Here is a 17818-nt window from a genome sequence, read left to right on the forward strand (position 1 = left end):
GCATCATCATTGTATTTATTGAATTAAAGTTGTTCTCTGAAATCAAGAATCTGTAAATAAGAAGCTAACATCCATCTGCTTCATCTCTCAACAATGTGCAAGTTAAACACCTCAGCAATGGAAGGCAAGGCTTGAAGTTTTCACTAAAAACATTGTCAAGGTGGAAGTAATTTCTCAAAACAAAGATTAATAGGACTCGTATGCCAGCAATATGGCTAAGATATGGTATTGTCAGTGTCTTCTTATGAAAACCAGTGGGGTAGCAAGTACAGGTGGGTCCACATCCTCTACACTGGATAAAGACCTTGACAGAGTTGCCCTTCCCTCATTACAATTCTCAGGCAACCCTGCAGGTGTCCAAGGTTGGCAGCCGTAAGAGGGGTGTGAGAGAGAGTGGTTAGGAGCATGTACTGATACAGTGCATTGCTGCACTCACCACACAACGAACCACCTCAGAATCCCAAATTAGGATACTCAGCATCACACTAGTTCAAATGGAACAGTGTGAGGTTTTTTTTACAGTGCCTGGAGTGCCAATCCTGCCACCAACCCTCATGTTTTGGACTTTTGGAGTTTTGGAATTTTAACTTGAAAGACCTTCTTGCAGGGCTGGATGCAGGTTAAAATCATACCCAGGACAGAGCAATTGCACTTTAAGGGCAATTGCTCAAGGGCCCAATGTAGTGAAATCACTTCTGGCATTTACGTGATTTGAATCGTCAACTTTCTGATTGTTGCCGCACCACTCTGCCTCCTCTGCTGGGGGATGAATTGTTCATAATATCATACCTCCCATAGTCGATCCATTATTTGTTCATCCGGACTGAGATAGGGATCAAGGTTCCTCCCAGCTGAATTACGGCTCCACTCCTGTGGTTCTTCTATTACGGCATCCCAGCCGGTTAGGATATTATCCTCAATCCCAGTGGAGATGCCAGTCCATCCACTCTGGCACTCCTAATCCATTTTCAATTACACATTTAGCAGTCAATAAGAATTGATTTAAATTATATCACTGCAACTGTAAACAAGTGAACTGCATATAAAATAATGGATGTGCCAGATCAAAAAAAGTAACATTGTATAAAACCTTGAAACATTTAAAGTCGATGCTAAATATTTTTTCCTATTCAGTATTAATATTACATAGTGGAAACCTTAGGAGATGATTTTAATTACATATTCCACCTGCTATGAAAAATGGTTCTCTGCCCAGTGTAAAACGATGAGGGCAACAGGAAAGCATTTAAGGGAAAGTTATTTTCATATCAAAAGTCTTCCATGAACATGAATTTCCTTCAAGCATAACATGGTAAGAAGATAAGAAAGTTACATAGAGACCATCCTCCATTTTTAAATAAGTGTTACAGTTTAAAATGTCCAGTAGGCAAGAGCAACTGATATCCATAGCATAATTTCAGCTAAGAATATGGGTCTTTCACAACTATCAAGTGCCAGGGCCGTTGTACTATTATAATTATTAAACCAATTTTTTAAAACTGTTATTGTATTTGCACATGTCTATGTGCGAGAAATGTCACTTAGGAGGTTTTTTTTTTCTTTCCAGTATAAAATAAAAGTAGGGGAATCCAGACAGAATAAGGATGAGAGGGGAATTTGTAAAATATTACCATGAATCTTTAACTATGTGGATAATGAGTGCTCTTATACTTGGTATGTCACGGCCTCATTTTATCTCAAAGTTTCTACCCATATAGTCTGTCAAAAAATACAAAAAAAAAAAGACTACTTCAATTTGAACTAACAAACTTGTGTATTCTATAATAGACCTTGGAATGTGTGAGTCCATTCTGGCGACGTACATTGTAAGGCATGAACTGGCTATGAATGGGAATCTAGTCTACTGCAGAAAACACTAATACATACACACACACATTCTCTTTCTTACTGTTCAGAGTCACCTGTTAACATAACATGCAGGTGTTTTTGATGTGGATGAAAGCCAAGAGTAGGTGTGTTTGTGAGTTTGCTTTGCAGCTAAGTAATCATTTTGATCATTTTATTGCGCCTTACAACCACAACGGACACCAGTTTCCGCTAACATATTGCTTCTGATAATGTCTTGGCCTAATTTTTTTACCACCTAGCTATTTTCCTGCAGGACCCTGAAAATGCATTTAATCCTAATAATAGCTTTGTTCCCTAGTCAATATGCAAAACTTTCTCTCCAGTTTTTAATTATTTTTAAAAAAACTTTTGTAAATGACTTTTTTCTAAATTATGAAGTTCCCCACTCAACCTTTGGGGCAGTGGTACAAGAGTACATACAACATTGAGATTTGTGTCTAGTACACTGAAGTTGTAGGTAATTTTGCATTTCAGTTGAGGAATTATCAAGTTTCTTACATATGCAGGAGGATCATGAATTGCTGCACATAGATCCAGCACAGCTCTTATTTCTTGCAGTATTGGTATGAACCACATACTGCTGCATGTACTTTAGAGCTGAAGTCATATTTTGTGTATACAATGTAGAGTCTGTCTTTAAAATCCTCTTGTGCATTTATTTTAATTTGCTTAATCTAAACGTTGCTATAACTATATATATATATATATATGTTTTAATACCCTATTACCTAACTAAAAATTAAAACTCAACAATTTGATATTTTCCTTTCAGGCGGGCTTTATTATTTACAAACAACTTGAAAGAATTGATCCTGGCCAGTACGACGCTTCTCCTGTTGGTGAGTTTTTTTGGCTTTAATGTATTGTCTTTTATAGTGCAATAATGCATTAGGTAGGTTCAAAAATAATTTGAACTTTAAATGCTGGCGACACGGTGGTGCAGTGGTAGCACTGCTGCCTCGCATTAGAGACCGGAGTTCGCTTCCTGGGTCCTCCCTATGTGGAGTTTGCATGTTCTCCCTGTGTCTGCATGGGTTTCCTCCGGGTGCTCCGGTTTCCTCCCACAGTCCAAAGACATACAGGTTAGGTGATCCTAAATTGTCCCTAGTGTGTGCTTGGTGTGTGGGTGTGTGTGTGCCCTACGGAGGGCTGGCGCCCTGCCTGGGGATTTGTTCCTGCCTTGCGCCCTGTGTTGGCTGGGATTGGCTCCAGCAGACCCCGTGTCCCTGTGTTAGGATATAGTGGGTTGGACAATGACTCACTCCAATATAAATGCTTATTCTAAAATGTTATTGATTAGATCCTGCCAGGTTTTAAAAAAGTTTTGGTCAGATCATCTAAGTGAGAATTACATTTTTTTCAATTTCAAATAGTATATACGTAACATCAGTTACCCACTGACTTAAGAGGTGGGCTGTATAAATAATATTGGTTTGTACTTGCCAAAAGTGGTCCAAGGGAGGACAACCAGTGAACTGGCGACAGGGTCATTGGTGCCAAGGCTGACTGATGTGTGTGGGGAGCAAAGGCTGTTTATCTGGTTCTGTCCCATACAAGAGCTACTGTAGAACAATCTCTGAAAAACTTAATGCTGGCCATGAGAGAAATGTGTCGGAATACACAGTGCATCACAGTTTGCTATTTATGGGGTTGTGCAGCAGCAAACAACAGCAACAACAACTGTTGATTTTTTGTATAGGCCTAAATCACACAACAAGTGCTGCATTAACAGGTCCTGTTTTTTGACATACCCCCACCATTGACTTCTTACGAAAACCAGAAAAAACTTAAAAAAAACGTAAAAAAAAAAAAAAAAACCTTTGGGGCAAAAAAAAGGATGAAATCTTGGGAAAGACAATTTAGAGAAAGACCCCATAGAAAATAAATCATCCTCTTCACAGAACAACTGTAGATGGCCATTCTATCATTGCCACCTCAGAAATATAATACAGTAGTACAATAGTAACAGTACAAACTACAAAGCAAAATGTGAGAATAAATTATAGCACATATGAGGATTTAGATTTATTCAGAGTCCTGGAGACCTTGGTCAACAAGCTGCCTCCCCCCTCACTGGCCATTCTGCAGCTGAGTCAGCTCAGGGCCAGCCAAACTGATGAAAGGACCCTTCCAACCTATGATTTCAGTGTTCCTTTATCAGAGATGACTTTTTCCATAGGAAGGCAAACAACTTGGCAGTAGAGCAGTGGCACGAAGTGCCGGATGCGAGTACTGAGAAGAGAAACAGAGTAGGGGAGTGTTAGTAACAAATTATAAATATTACTTTTGTTTTAGTACTAAACTGGTAAAGTGGTTAAAATGCCCATGTTGACCTCTGTCCACTGCTGAAAGTGCATACAGTAGGAATGTGAACATCATAACTGAACCATAAAGCAATGGGAGAAAGGGGCCTGGTCTGAAGTCATGTTTTCCTTAAGATCATGTGGAAGGCTGGGTGCGTGTGCATCACTTAACATGGAGAAGAGATTGCAGCAGGATGCACAATAGGAAGAAGGAAAACCATCAGGGCCATTATAATGCTCTGGGTGGTGTTCTGCTGGGAAACCTTGCAGAACCTCTACACTATGTGGAAGTTATTTTGACATGGATCACCAATCTAAAGATTGTTTCAGACCACATATACCCCTTCATGGCAATGATATTCCCTGAGGGCAGTTGGCTTTATCAGCAGGATAATATGCTCAGCCACACTGCAAAAATTGTTCAGGAATGGTTTGAAGAAAATGACAAATAGTTGAAGCGGTTGATTTTGCGTCCAAATTTCTTATCTCAATCTAATCGAGCATATGTGGGTTTACAGGATTTAAAGTATTTGCTGCTAACGTCTTGGTGCCACATACCACAGGACACTGTCTGATTTTATTGTGGAATACATAATGCCTAGACGGGTCAGAGATGTTTTGGTTGTGTGAGGAGAACCTACACAATATTAAGCATGGGGTTTTAATATTGTGGCTGATCAGAGTGTACTATATTTGATTCACGTCTAATTGTAATTTCCTTATATTTGTTTCAGAAGTTCTCTTGGAAATTTGTAACACTTCCATCAGGTAGCATGTGAATGCAAAGCTTAAGTGGTAATAGATTTTTGGGTAGGAATTTTGCAAATGTTTAATTTTACGATGGAGACAATTGGACAGTTTTATTATTGTGTATATATAACTGGGACCCCTCCTTACATGTATTTACTCTTTTGTACTTTGAGTATTTATTATTATTAGATAGCCTTGATGTGGATAGACTGTTAATTAATGAATTGTTATTTATTCTCTCTTAATTTAATATGTTGCATTTCAATGTTAAAAAAAAAACCCTCTCTGAAATCTTAAGAAGGGCACATTTTGCTACCTTTAAAATAAAATAGCATATAATGCCTTGAGAAACAACCAATTTTTGTGTCACCCTCATCCTATTGACAGATATGCAGAGCAGGCACTGAAAGATAATTTAATTAAAACATTGGGGTTCGGGCTGGGCTTATAGTTGTTTCCATGCTAAAAAAAAAATTAGGCACAACCCAACATTAATTTTTCATTTAAAACATCTGGTAATGCTGCCAAATATTGTTATACCTAATTTTCTGTCTTTGGGGTATGGGAAGAAACCATAGTAATTGTATGGGCGCATAAAGAATGTGTAGACACCTCAGAAACTAATTAGAATGGGGTTTAAATTCAGTTCTCTAGAACTGTGAGTAAACAATGTTAATTACTACACTATCCCCAAAATATTCTATAGTTTAGTTTTTGTAAATGGTTTATCAGGTTGAAAAGAATGTAACTAACAATTCACATCCTGTATTGACCATTTTAGAGTAATTAAAGTATCCAACTCAGAGCTAAGCTGGTTTATCACTGTCCAGCTGTGTTATTTCAAAATATAATTTCAAAATATATCATTTTTGCTATGCAAAACTTAGTTCCTAGGTATATAGGAAATAATGATCCGGACCAAACAATGTAACCTATAAATATAGTATATCTGTCAAGACTCTATTGAGGATATACCCCAGCAGCCACAGATACAAGGTAGGATCCTATTGCTGTTATATCAGAGGGCATAGTTACATACATGACCATAGACACATGTCAGGATTCCATTTCTAGCACATTTGGCAACACACTTGTATGCATACTCTCATAGTATCAGTTTTGACTTGATAGAATATTTTGGACTAGTAAAGAAAATGAGAGAATTTTGCAGGAACCATGAAAGTAATGAGAAATTGAAAAAGTGACTGAAAAGTCATTCCTGCTCCAAAATTGGCACATAATTCATAGTTCTGTTGTAAATATGATAATAAAATAAGAAACCTCTGAAGTGGCAAGTGGAATAACTTTATGTTAATATACTGAAATATATGCAAAATACAGTACTACAAAAATGTGTTTTTTCCTTAGGGTCAATATATAGTTCTCTAGGCATATAACACACAGAAGCATTATCAGCAATGAATAAAACTAAAAAATTAATAAATAAAAAAATATTTACAAAATACAAAACAAAAAAAAATCAGTATCAGAATTTAAAAAATAGCATTTCAAAATATAACAGAGACTGAATAACTAAAAAATTGAGAGCGAGGGATGAAACCCTGTCTATAGGATGTTGTAAAATGTATTAACAGGAATTCGAACAAAGTACTCACACAAAAAAGTTGGAAAATTACCTGCAGTAATTTGTCACGGTGTGGTGCCTGTATAAAAATTCAGACACAACATCTGGGATCATATCACTAGCAACTGATTGTCGCTTAGTGGCAAAAGGAGCAGAAAGTGGAGTTGCCCATAAGAAAACAAAATGATGTTATGGTAGTATCAAAGCATGATGTTTAAAATAAAAAGTCTAAATATGTATTGTACCTAGAAAATGAAAGTAAAATTGAAGTCCCCATAATTCAAAACCAAAATAAAACGTTTCTGCATTGTAAACAAAAATGCATCTAACCCACAAAAAAATGAATAAAACAAACTAATGTAACAGTCTATTGCTTGTGCTCTCTAGTTTGTTTTCTGATAAAAGAAAATTTGTTCTAAGAAATAAGAATTTTTCTGAGTTCAAAAGTCTTTTCCAAGAAGAAACAGTATGTTCGACATTGAACACCTTTAATTTGTTAACACTGGTCATCTACAAAGTTTTACCTTTTTGTTAATGTTATCTTATGTTCAAGCAAACAAGCAGAAGTGTATTATTTTTTTTTTTTACTCTAAAGCTATTCCTAATATCTCACTTTTCTTTTTACTTAACTTTTGGAGCCCATTTTCTTTGTTCAATGTTTATAGCAGTGAAATATTTTTAATATTATTATTTAATATAATTATTCTTGAACAGCTTTGATCAGAAAGACTGATAAGTGCCTTTAGGATCCTTATTGCATGTGGTGGCATACCGTAGGTTGGGTTTAACAGTAGCCTCAGAATTGCATAATATCTTCTGTTTAGGCGTTTTACTGTTACATTTAAAAACACAATTTTTTAAACATTTTTAATAACATCAATACCTAACTTTTGTTATTTACTTAATTTGGCCACAGTGGAAGTTCCACTTATAAAAGAGGTTAAAGAGACAGCTCTTTTTACTGAACAGAGCCAAAGGACACTGGCACGGCAAACAAATTTGTTGAATACATGTGAGAGATAATGAGTGATGATGCAGGGTAGGGCTGGATCTAAAAAGAAACATCATGGGGAGAGAGTTACGATGGCAGCAGAAAAGGCTTTGTAGCTGCCACTGTGGGATTGCAGGGGCAGCTAAGTGGCATTTGTCCAGCAAGGGCAACAGACAGAGAAGCCGGGATAATTGAGAAGTGGCCTAAATGGAAGAATACAGTGCTTCCTAGACGTCAGGTAACCCAGCAGGTGGATGTCTGGGTACCTTTTCAACTATGCCTGATTGAGACCCTAAAAAAGCAATGGCAGAACACAAGGACATTTTTTGCTTACATTAATGAAACAGTCTTGTAAGAACTACTCAGACCATCACTGATTTATTGTGAAAGTAGTTTTGTTCATTACTTTGTTTGCTAATATCTTAGAAGAACCCTTGTAAGAGTGCAGCATTGTAAAAAGTGAAATAATGAAAATGTATTTCAAAAATGAGAATAAGTTAAAATATAGAAGCTGTGAATATTCTGGTTACAAAGTATAGTTAAAATGATTCTTAGATATTTCAGTTAAAAGCTTTCTCACATATTATTTACAGAAACGGCAGCTGTGCATGAAGATATCAAAGATAAGCTCCATTGTTTATCCATGGAAATGCAAGAACTGTCTACTCGGGTTCCAGAAGAAATAAGAAATATTGAGGGGTGAGGCAAAGGATTATGGTAACCTAATTTCACTAAAAGGAGTTGTGCATGTTTTATAGCATTTCCAGCATTAACTGATTTCTTTTTTTAATTTATGAGGTCTGATTTTTATAATGTGCATTACATTCAGTGCAGCTCAGTTCTCTATAATGATTACAGAATTCTTCTGACGTGAGACATTATTATATTCTGGTGCAGGTCTTCTTATTCATATTCATACATGCATTGCTTTTTTCCCCTCTCATTGCTTTTTCTTACAGAGCTGAAAGTATATTGGATGACATTTCTTTAAAGCTGAATAATTTAAGGAGTATTCTAAAAGGGGATGTATTTAAAGAGGAGATTTTGGAAGAACACCATACTTTGTTGCCAATGGTTATTGATAAATCTTCTGACTTAAATGTAATTCATAATGAGTATGAATTAAACCAGAAAAGATCCACAGATAATGAAAGTGACAAGCAAGGAATGCACATAATAGCTGAAGCAACTGATGTACTAAAATGTGCTCAGTCTAATCTAAACCGTGAGATTTCTCATCAACAACAAAATGAACATGTCCAAAGGGAATGCATGATGTCACTGGATATCACAGAATATGAACTTCAGATGCTAGAGAAGCAAGCAATTGAAGAAAATGATTTAGAGGAACATGCTATTTTAGCACAGGTAAGGACGCAATGTTTTTGCCCACTGATAAAAATGCTAGAATACATGTTTGGTTTTTGTAATTTCCTTAATCATCATTGATGGCATGCTTTTTTCCACTAGTAAAACTTATAAAATAAGTTGTTAGTTTTAGATGGGGAAATGGAGAACATGCATGTTGTGGATGGAGCAATCTTTGAGTAAATGCAGCTCACTTACAGTGTTTACACAGACATGGCAGACATAATAAAGCATGCCAATACAACTTAGTTCTTGTGGTAATAGGGGGTCTCTTTGGTTTAAAAAAAAAAAAAAGTCACATTTTCTGAATAGAGTTGCAACAACATGGGCATTTGAAGTGTAGCAATTTAAGTCAAAGGAGGACAGGAGTGTGAAACATACACTTATGATAAAATATAAGATTAAAAACACAACACTAATTTACATCAGCCCAGATGCTTCTAGTGTTATATAATTTTATCTCTTTACTTATTATGGTGCTTCTTAGAGGATCTCAATGCCCCACGGTGCACAGTTTGAGAACTGCTGCTGTATACAGCTGCTCCTCTGCAGAGGGACAGGGCTGCACAAGGCAGGTATCTTAGACAGTTTAAAACAATTACTTCACGCAGTCAATCACTTATAATTAAAAAAATATATATTACCATGTGATATGAGAATTGTGCATGAGTACAGTTCATCCACTATTTCTCTGATTTCTGTCTATGTAGAAGTGTTTGGTCTATATCTGTACCGATAGGTGACATAATTTTATCTGAGAGAGGCATGGTGGTACAGTAGTTAGCAGTGCTTCCTCACAGCTCAGGTCACATTTTTGCTCACTATAATTGCTCCAGAATAATTGGTAGAAGCTTTCTTAGCCCATAATTACACCTAAAAGACCACTGCACCTTTATAACAAATTCAAAATTAGTTCAGTTTCTCTCCATTGACTTTGATAAATTTCACAGAGTTTGCTGAAATTCTTGAACCTTTCAGCATTGTCGCTGAACTTAAGGCAAACAAGTTCAACGGGGTTTGCACTACTAGTTAACAATAAAACAAACTTGCTTCGTCTTATGTACCCTAAAATGTGAAAAGAATTTTCTTTATAAACTTTGTTCATGAATGATCAGTTGTTTTTTGTTTCATGATCTGAAATAACCCCAGATTAACTTTTATTAATGCAACACTGCACATTAACGCAATGCAACATATTCTGGTCATTTTAGAGTATTAAAAAGCTTAGGTGTTTTTCTGTTTGTAGTTGGTTTGTATTTTCACTGATTAACTTCTTTGCCCAAAATTTCATCATATAAAATTTTATATTCTACACATTGGAATTACTAATAATTCAATTTGGGAAAATGGTTTTGTGTACATTTGTGAACAGATTTGTTGGACCCTTACAGCTCATTCAAAAAGTTGTGTATGCCCCTTGAAAACTAATTACATGAAAAAGCAATTGTTCCATGTATACCTGTGTATCTTTGATGTATCATTGAGTAAAGCAAAGCAAGAGCGAAAAGAGATTATTGCTTATTCTATTAAGATATTTTAAAATGGCCCAGCCTTCATTTGTTGGGACCATAAATAATTGGAATAGAGTGATTTTTCAAACTAGCTGTTTTCTTTAATAGGTATCACAGATGTCTCCAATCATGCAATCACATGGAAAATGGGCCAAAGAAAGCAAAGGGGGGAGAGTTATCTGAAGAGATCAGAAAGAAAATTAAGACTGTCTCCAAGCAGCTTGATGTTCCTGTGACAAACAGTTGCAAATATTTTTAATAAGGTGAAGGTCAATGGGAGTGTAGCCAACCTCCTTAGACATGGTTGTAATAGGAAAATTCACCCCATGCCGTAGACATTCCACCATACTTCTGGAAGAGTGTGCCTAGAACAAACGAAACAAAACTAGAGCTTTTTGGAAAGTCACATCAGCTATCTATCCACAGATAAAAAAAAAAATAAGCTAAAAAAAAAAAAACAGCCTACCTACTCTTAAATAAGCTTAAAAAAAAACGCATACAGTACCTACTCTTAAACATGGGGGAGGCTCAGTTTTGGGGCTACTTTGCTGTGTTTGGCTCAGAGTGCCTTGAGTCTGTGCAGGGACCAATGAAATCTCAAGACTATCAAGATATTCTGGAGCATAATATACTGCCCATGGTCAGAAGGCTCTGTGTCAGTCACAGGTCATGGATTCTCCAACAGGGTAATGATCCAACACACACAGCTAAAAGCACTCAAGAATAGCTAAGAACAAAACTTTGGACCATTAGTACTATTAGTACTATAGAAGTAGCCTTCTATGAGCCCCGATTTGAATCCTATCAAATATCTATAAAAAGTATTGAAACACGTAGTCTGGAAAAGGCATCATTCAAACCTGATACAGCTGGAGGAGTTTGCTCAGGAACAATGGGACAAACTACCTGTTGATAGGTGCAGAAGTCTCATTAAGGCTGCGTGAATATCTTGTTTGCAGTGATTGGCTCTAAAGTTTGTGCAACAAAATGTTAGGTTAAAGGTCCCATCATTTTTGTCATGCTGTTTTCATTTGTGCTATTTGAAATATTGTGGATTCTTCTTCTTGTTTCTTTGTGGAGGGGTACTAGCAAATTTGTCCATGTCTGTGTAATAGTGGATTCATTTATGTTGGGTCCACTTTAACATTTTACATTCATAAATGGGTACTACCACTGAAATTTGTATTTCTAGCAATGGTGGCTACTTCCACAGAGCCCTAAGCTGTATTTTTTAAACTGTGATCTTTTTTTTTTAGATTATGTATACTAATTTTGTATGCAGCAATAAGGAGCAAAACTGCAAGTCTTGCAATATATTTACAATGTTTTTATTTAATTTTTTAAGTTTGCACCATTTATTTTAATGTGAAGAGATTATGTGTATAACCAATAAGGAGCAAAGCTGCAAGTCTTTCAATTTTTACAATGTTTTTTTAAGTTTGTAGAATTTATTTTAATGTGTAAAGATTATGTATATAACTTATAGAATATTGAAAATAGAAGCTTAAGTAATTAAGTTAATTTAATTCTAATAAAAATTAAAGGATAAATTATATAGTATTTATCTTCAAAGAAGAAACTTCAATTTGTTTGTATTCTGGAGTTGGGTTGTTAACTAGAATATCAGATTGTCATTTTAAATTAGAATATGCTGTACTTTCAGGATGATAATTTAGTGGATGAAGGAGCAGATGTTTCCTTTGCTGAAAATGATGAAGAACTGGAACATGAAATGATCAAGGTATTCTTTCCAGTAAAATAATATAACTGTACAAAAATTGGAATGCAGAGCTTTGTCATTAGACTGTTCTGTCCCTTGCTTTTGATATGTTTTATGAATAACTCAATTCTGCAGAAAGTTTTAAACTGAACACCTTTTGGAATTTTTCCCTGATAAACTCTTTTAATTGGAAATTTTTTGTTGTGTAGCCTGTCGAAAAAGATTTTGAATTAGCTATTTTCTCTATGCAATTATTTTTTTTCTTATTACTTCTTCAATTTAAAGAACTGATGGATTTTTTTAAATTTGTCTTGAAAATGATTACATACATTTATAAATGAGAAAGTTTTTGAAAAAAATATGCGTTTATTCTCTTCTTGCCTATGATCATGCTCTTAAAGGAATACTCCACCCAAAAATATACAATTTTAATGGTACGTACCCAATGATCTTTGCAGTGATGGCAAAGAAAAAAATTGTTATGTCATGTTTTCATGCAGAACGGAGCTAGCAAAGTTTATGCTTTAATGGAAACGGGCAGTAATGTGCGTCACAAGTAAATTAATGGAAGGAATTATTAAGGATACAATTGAGCAACTCATGACAAGAACAGGAGTTTTAGTAAACAGTCAATATAGGTTCAGATGAGGGAGGTTGTGTTTTACTAACATGCTGGAATTTTGTGAGAATACAACAAAACGATATGATTAGAGTGCTGCATATGATATTATTTACTTTAACTTTCAGAAAGCATTCGATAAGTTCCCACATGAGAGGTTTGGCATCAAACTAAAAGCGGGGGGGGGGGGTTATGATTTGAGGAACATATCAGAATTGAGTGGTGCTAAGAGTGGTGTCCCAGTCCCTCAGGCACCTGTGCTAGGGCTGCTTCCATTTTTAATTTTTTAATTATTTTTTGAAAGGATTATAAATAGCAAGCTGGTTTAGTTTGCAGATGATTCTAAGCTAGGTGGACTGACAAATAATCTAGAAGCTGTTGAATGATTACAGAGGGACTTGTATGGCATACTGGCTTGAGTATGTTTGTATTCAATGTAAGTAAATAAAATTTACTTAGAAAGTAAAAATGTCATTTGAATATACAATGTGAAGTCTGAAATTGGAAAGCACACCATATAGGAAGGATTTAGGAGTCTAAGTGAACTTGTTGCTATTAAGAAGGCTAATAGAATGATGGGTTATATAGCATGATGTGCAAAGTACAATTTCAAGAATGTTATGCTTAGACTTTATAACAGTGAGGCCTCTTTTGGAGTACTGTGTACAGTTTTTGTTCACTGCGCTAGAAAAAGACACAGCCGCCCTAGAAAATGTCCAAAGAAGACTGACTAGGCTGATTCCAGGACAGCAGGGGATGAGTTATGAGGAAAGATTAAAAGAACTGAGCCTTTTTGGGTTATGAAAGATATTAGTACAATGAATTGAGACTGTTACTTTAAAACAAGTTCAGCAAGAACACAGTTGGAAACTTGTTAAGGGTAAATTTTATACAAACATTAGGAAATTTTTGTACACACAGAGAACCATAGATACATGGAATAAGTGAGTAAGTAGCGTAGTAAACAGTAGGACTTCAAAACTAGGCTGAATTTTATTTTTTGGGGATTTAAGTGGCTATTACTGGTGATATTTATTGGGCTGAATGGCATGTTCTCATTTAAATTTTTCTGATTTTCTAATGTTGTAGCAGAAAACAATATCAAAACTTCCATAAAAAATATCTTACATAATCCATGTCAAATCATCCAGTTGTATACTCATTACATGCAAAATGTGTATATTTTTTTTCTAAAATCCTTTGTTAAATTCCATCCATGCATTTTCCAACCCGCCTTTGTTAAATTCCCCCAGTAAAAAGAAAGATAGCTTACAACCCTGAAGCCCTTTCACATGGGGTCGTAGTTTTGAATTTAAGACCCACCTCTCCCCTGATACCCCGTCGAGGAGTCCTGACATATACTTTTTCTTTGGCATTTCTCCATATATTTTTATCATGGCCTCAAGCCACCCCTGGTGGAGCCTTTGTTGTCTACAGAGTTATTTATTGCAATTTGGGATCACAAGTGTAATTGTTCACTGATATACCACTCTGCTCAGATATAGGGTTATAACTTCTGGTTATGACTATGAAAACTCTGCACTATAACGGATGGCAACATTCTTAATGGTTTATTATTATATAGGAGAGTCTTCATTTATACAACTGATTCTTCTCATCTCATCAGATTACCTCTTCCATTTCAAACAGCTGCAGTTCCTTTTGAATCTATGCCTTATACCCACACATCTCTGGTCAAATTGCTTCTCTTGAGGAAAACTGCATAACACTTATTCAGACAAGTGTAAAGTCGATTACCAGCAATGTTTTGAAGTATTACTCTGGGGCAGCCATATCTGTAAATTAAAAGCTAAGCTGCGATCTCTTCGTATGTGTTGTTGTGTGTTAGTCTGTGTATAAATATTTTAAAAAACTATTTTTAGAAATGATCAGGAATTGATTAGTTAATAGAATTGCTGCTTAGGTTTAATTTTGGTGCTGGTACTGCCTAATTTGCACATGCAGTTTGATAATGGCAGGATTTTGGTGGTATGTTAAATCTTTGACTTCTAATAGACAAATTATTTTGCTATTCACTGATAGTAAATTTTCTTCTGACATGTCTTATTCAATCACATTATCGCACAATTCTGTTGATACTTATCAAAATTATTATGAAAGAATATTCTTCCTATAGAATAAACTGAATTGGCAATTATTGCAGTACATTTCTTGCTATGGGATGATGAAACTTGTTATATGTACCATTCCATAGAAGTATGTGTTTGGATTTTGATGATTTATTTCATGATAACTAGGGGGTTTTGCCCCCTGCTCGCTTCGCATGCCCACCCCCTCCCCCCCGACCCCAGGGTGCGCGTCTCTGCTGCTTGCGTTGTGAAGGGGGTGACTGAATGCACGCTTTGGGGATGTGGATGGATCATCTGCTTGTTTACTGCTTCTCTTGCAAAGCTGTGTGTCCTGCTTCTCGTGCTGCGCGTTGATAATTTCAAAGCCTGTACAGCAGCTGTCCTTTTGTCTCACTGCTTTTGTCTGAGCGTCTTGTGGGCGGATCAGCTGCTGTCTTTCTGCTTGCTGCTGCCGAGCTGCGTCTTCTGCTTGTCTCGCTGCGCGTCGTTCATTTTAAAGCCTATACAGCAGCTGTCCTTTTGTCTCACTGCTTTGTCTTACGGGACGTCAAAGTGTCTCTCGCGGGATGTCCGAGCTGACTATTACATTCCTTATTTGCTTATTTTCTGAATATTTTCTGATTATTATTGTTCTCTTGTGCATCCTTTCTTGCCTTCTTTTCTCTCCAACGCTTTTGTGTCTCTTTTTGACGTGCCGCTCTTTCTTCTTCGCTTAGTTGTTCATGTGCCATATAGACCGTATAACATTTTGAAGAGCTGGGAGCACATGAAGTGTGTCTGCCAAAAGCATTCCAACAACTGCGAAGTTAGATGTTTGTGAACTTGTTTTAAATTGTTTGTAACTAGGGTGTGACGTGCAAAAGTCACTGTCTCACGGGTCTTGCTTCCTAAGGTTGTAATGTCTAGTCTCGCATGAGGTCAAAGTGTCTCTCCGAGATGATCACGTCTCGCGTGACATCAAAATGTCTCTCCGAGATGATCACTTCTCGACCCAAGATTTTTATAATAGATGGATATATTTTCTAAGATTTCAAATTTGACTAAAACTTCACCAAATTGAAGAATTATTATAGTTATCATTTTAATTTTATTTGAGCTTATAAATAACAAGCAAAACACAGTTCAGTCAAAAATACAATCAACATTACATTCCAAACATTTATGTTTAAAATTAAATTAAGTCAAAATTAACACCACCTCCCTTATAATTCAGAGACACATGGTTAAAACAGGCCCAGCATGTTTATTTTAGATCTGCATTATAGAATTCTGTCAAATTCTGAAAAAGATCTGGGCCATTCCTTGTAGAGAAAATTAAACTAAAGTCATCAATTTCCCATATAAAAGAAGGCAGGTGCCTCTTCACCTAATGACTGCAGACCACTGGCACTTATGTCTAAAATCATGAAGACCTTTGAGAGACTGGTCCTGGACTATATGATTCATCTTGTGGTACACCACCTGGACCCACTGCAGTTTGCCTATTGGACAAAGATTAGAGTGGAGGATGCAATTATTTGCCTGCTCCACGAGGCTTATTCTCACCTAGACAAAGCTGGCAGCACTTTGAGGATTATGTTTTTTGATTTCTCCAGTGCCTTCAGTACCATTCAACTATTTCTGTTAAGGGGTAAACTCTGTGATATGCAGGTGGATGAGCCTATGGTGTCCTGGATGATGGACTATCTGTTGGGAAGAGTGCAGTTGTGAGACAAAAGGACTGTGTTTCTGATACAGATGTGAGCATAACTGGAGCACCAGAAGAAAAAAAGCAAGTCTCAGTTTCAACTATGAAGAGGAGACTTTGTGCTGCAGATTTGACAGGGCGAGTGGGAGTAAGATAGCCATTCTTTAAAGGTCAAAATAGGGCATTGAAATACTGGCTCTGGACTACTTCGGCCTGGGCAAAATCTCCTCTTAACAGCAGATAGCGAGACTTGCTTTTTTTCAACCACTGTTGAGCTATGCTTGAAGCTGTTGTGCTGTGAGGTGCCTAAGTTGTCTTTTAATTTGATGTGATTTTGTGTCTGCCAGATCTCTTCCTATCAGAGTTTCTTCCAGTTTCCAGTTGCCTTTTGTATTGTGTAGAACACTGTACTCTTTGACACTTTGATTTTTTTTGCAAGTTCTCTGAATGAAAGGCCTACACTTTTAAGGGTAATAATGCTCTATCATTTCATTTGGTAATTGCCATTTTCTTGTCATTATCACTGGATTATTTTCCAAGATGTACTTCAGAGGATGTAGTAACACAGTCTTGTGCAACTCAGTTTTAAGACAGACAGAGGGTTTTTAAGTAATCAACACAAGTTAGGACACCTGTGCAAATTGTTTGCTTCAACATACAAGGCTTAATTTGCTTTAATCGCCCCAAGCTGTTAGACTCCTTAACACCAGGCTGCCCCCTGGGACCTTCCACACGGCCTCAACTACCTCTAAAAACAGAACTTTTATACATGCAAGCCACTTTCCTGCAAAGACGAGTGTGCATGTAGAAAAGAACTGAAAATCTCATACTGACCTTTAAATATTTTGACACTCTTGTTATCCTTTTGCTGTGAAACATTCTGACCTGTCATTGTTTACACGTCTTAAACAACTATTATCATACACTGATAATTTCTGTATTATCTATATCTATTATTTATTATTTATTTATTATATTATTAAATTTTTAATTTAATTTATTATTTGCACGTCATGTTGTTACACTGTGGACTCTGCAATTTCGCCTATATGTATACTTGTATATGGTTGAGATGACAATAAAGTTCACTTTGACTTTGAGAATATCTGTAGGTTGTAACCTATTAGTTGTTCCCTGAAGAAGGCCCATTTGTAATATTCTGATATTTTTTTCAGTTTTTGCTAACCTAAACTTTAAATGAAAACCTCTGGTATTTTACTGCTTACATTTTCACCATTTTAGGCATTCATTGCTTTTCAACTGGTTATATTTGATGAAAAACTGAGGTTTTCCAAAACTTTTGCATAGGAATACTCTGATAAAGT

At 36.1% G+C, this 17818-nt stretch overlaps 1 protein-coding gene across 5 annotated transcripts in view; it reads left to right on the forward strand.

The window, feature by feature from the left end:
* wrn (WRN RecQ like helicase) overlaps positions 1-17818 on the forward strand; it is a 203781-nt gene that overhangs the window by 35945 nt on the left and 150018 nt on the right. For all 5 annotated transcript variants that reach the window (XM_051929566.1, XM_051929568.1, XM_051929570.1 and 2 more), the window contains exons 7-10: positions 2642-2708; positions 8092-8197; positions 8458-8866; positions 12041-12118. In XM_051929566.1, the coding sequence (XP_051785526.1) occupies positions 2642-2708; positions 8092-8197; positions 8458-8866; positions 12041-12118 (660 nt within the window). The remainder of the gene's footprint in view (positions 1-2641; positions 2709-8091; positions 8198-8457; positions 8867-12040; positions 12119-17818) is intronic.

This window comes from Erpetoichthys calabaricus, chromosome 7 (genome assembly GCF_900747795.2).
Source record: "Erpetoichthys calabaricus chromosome 7, fErpCal1.3, whole genome shotgun sequence".
NCBI lineage: Eukaryota > Metazoa > Chordata > Cladistia > Polypteriformes > Polypteridae > Erpetoichthys > Erpetoichthys calabaricus.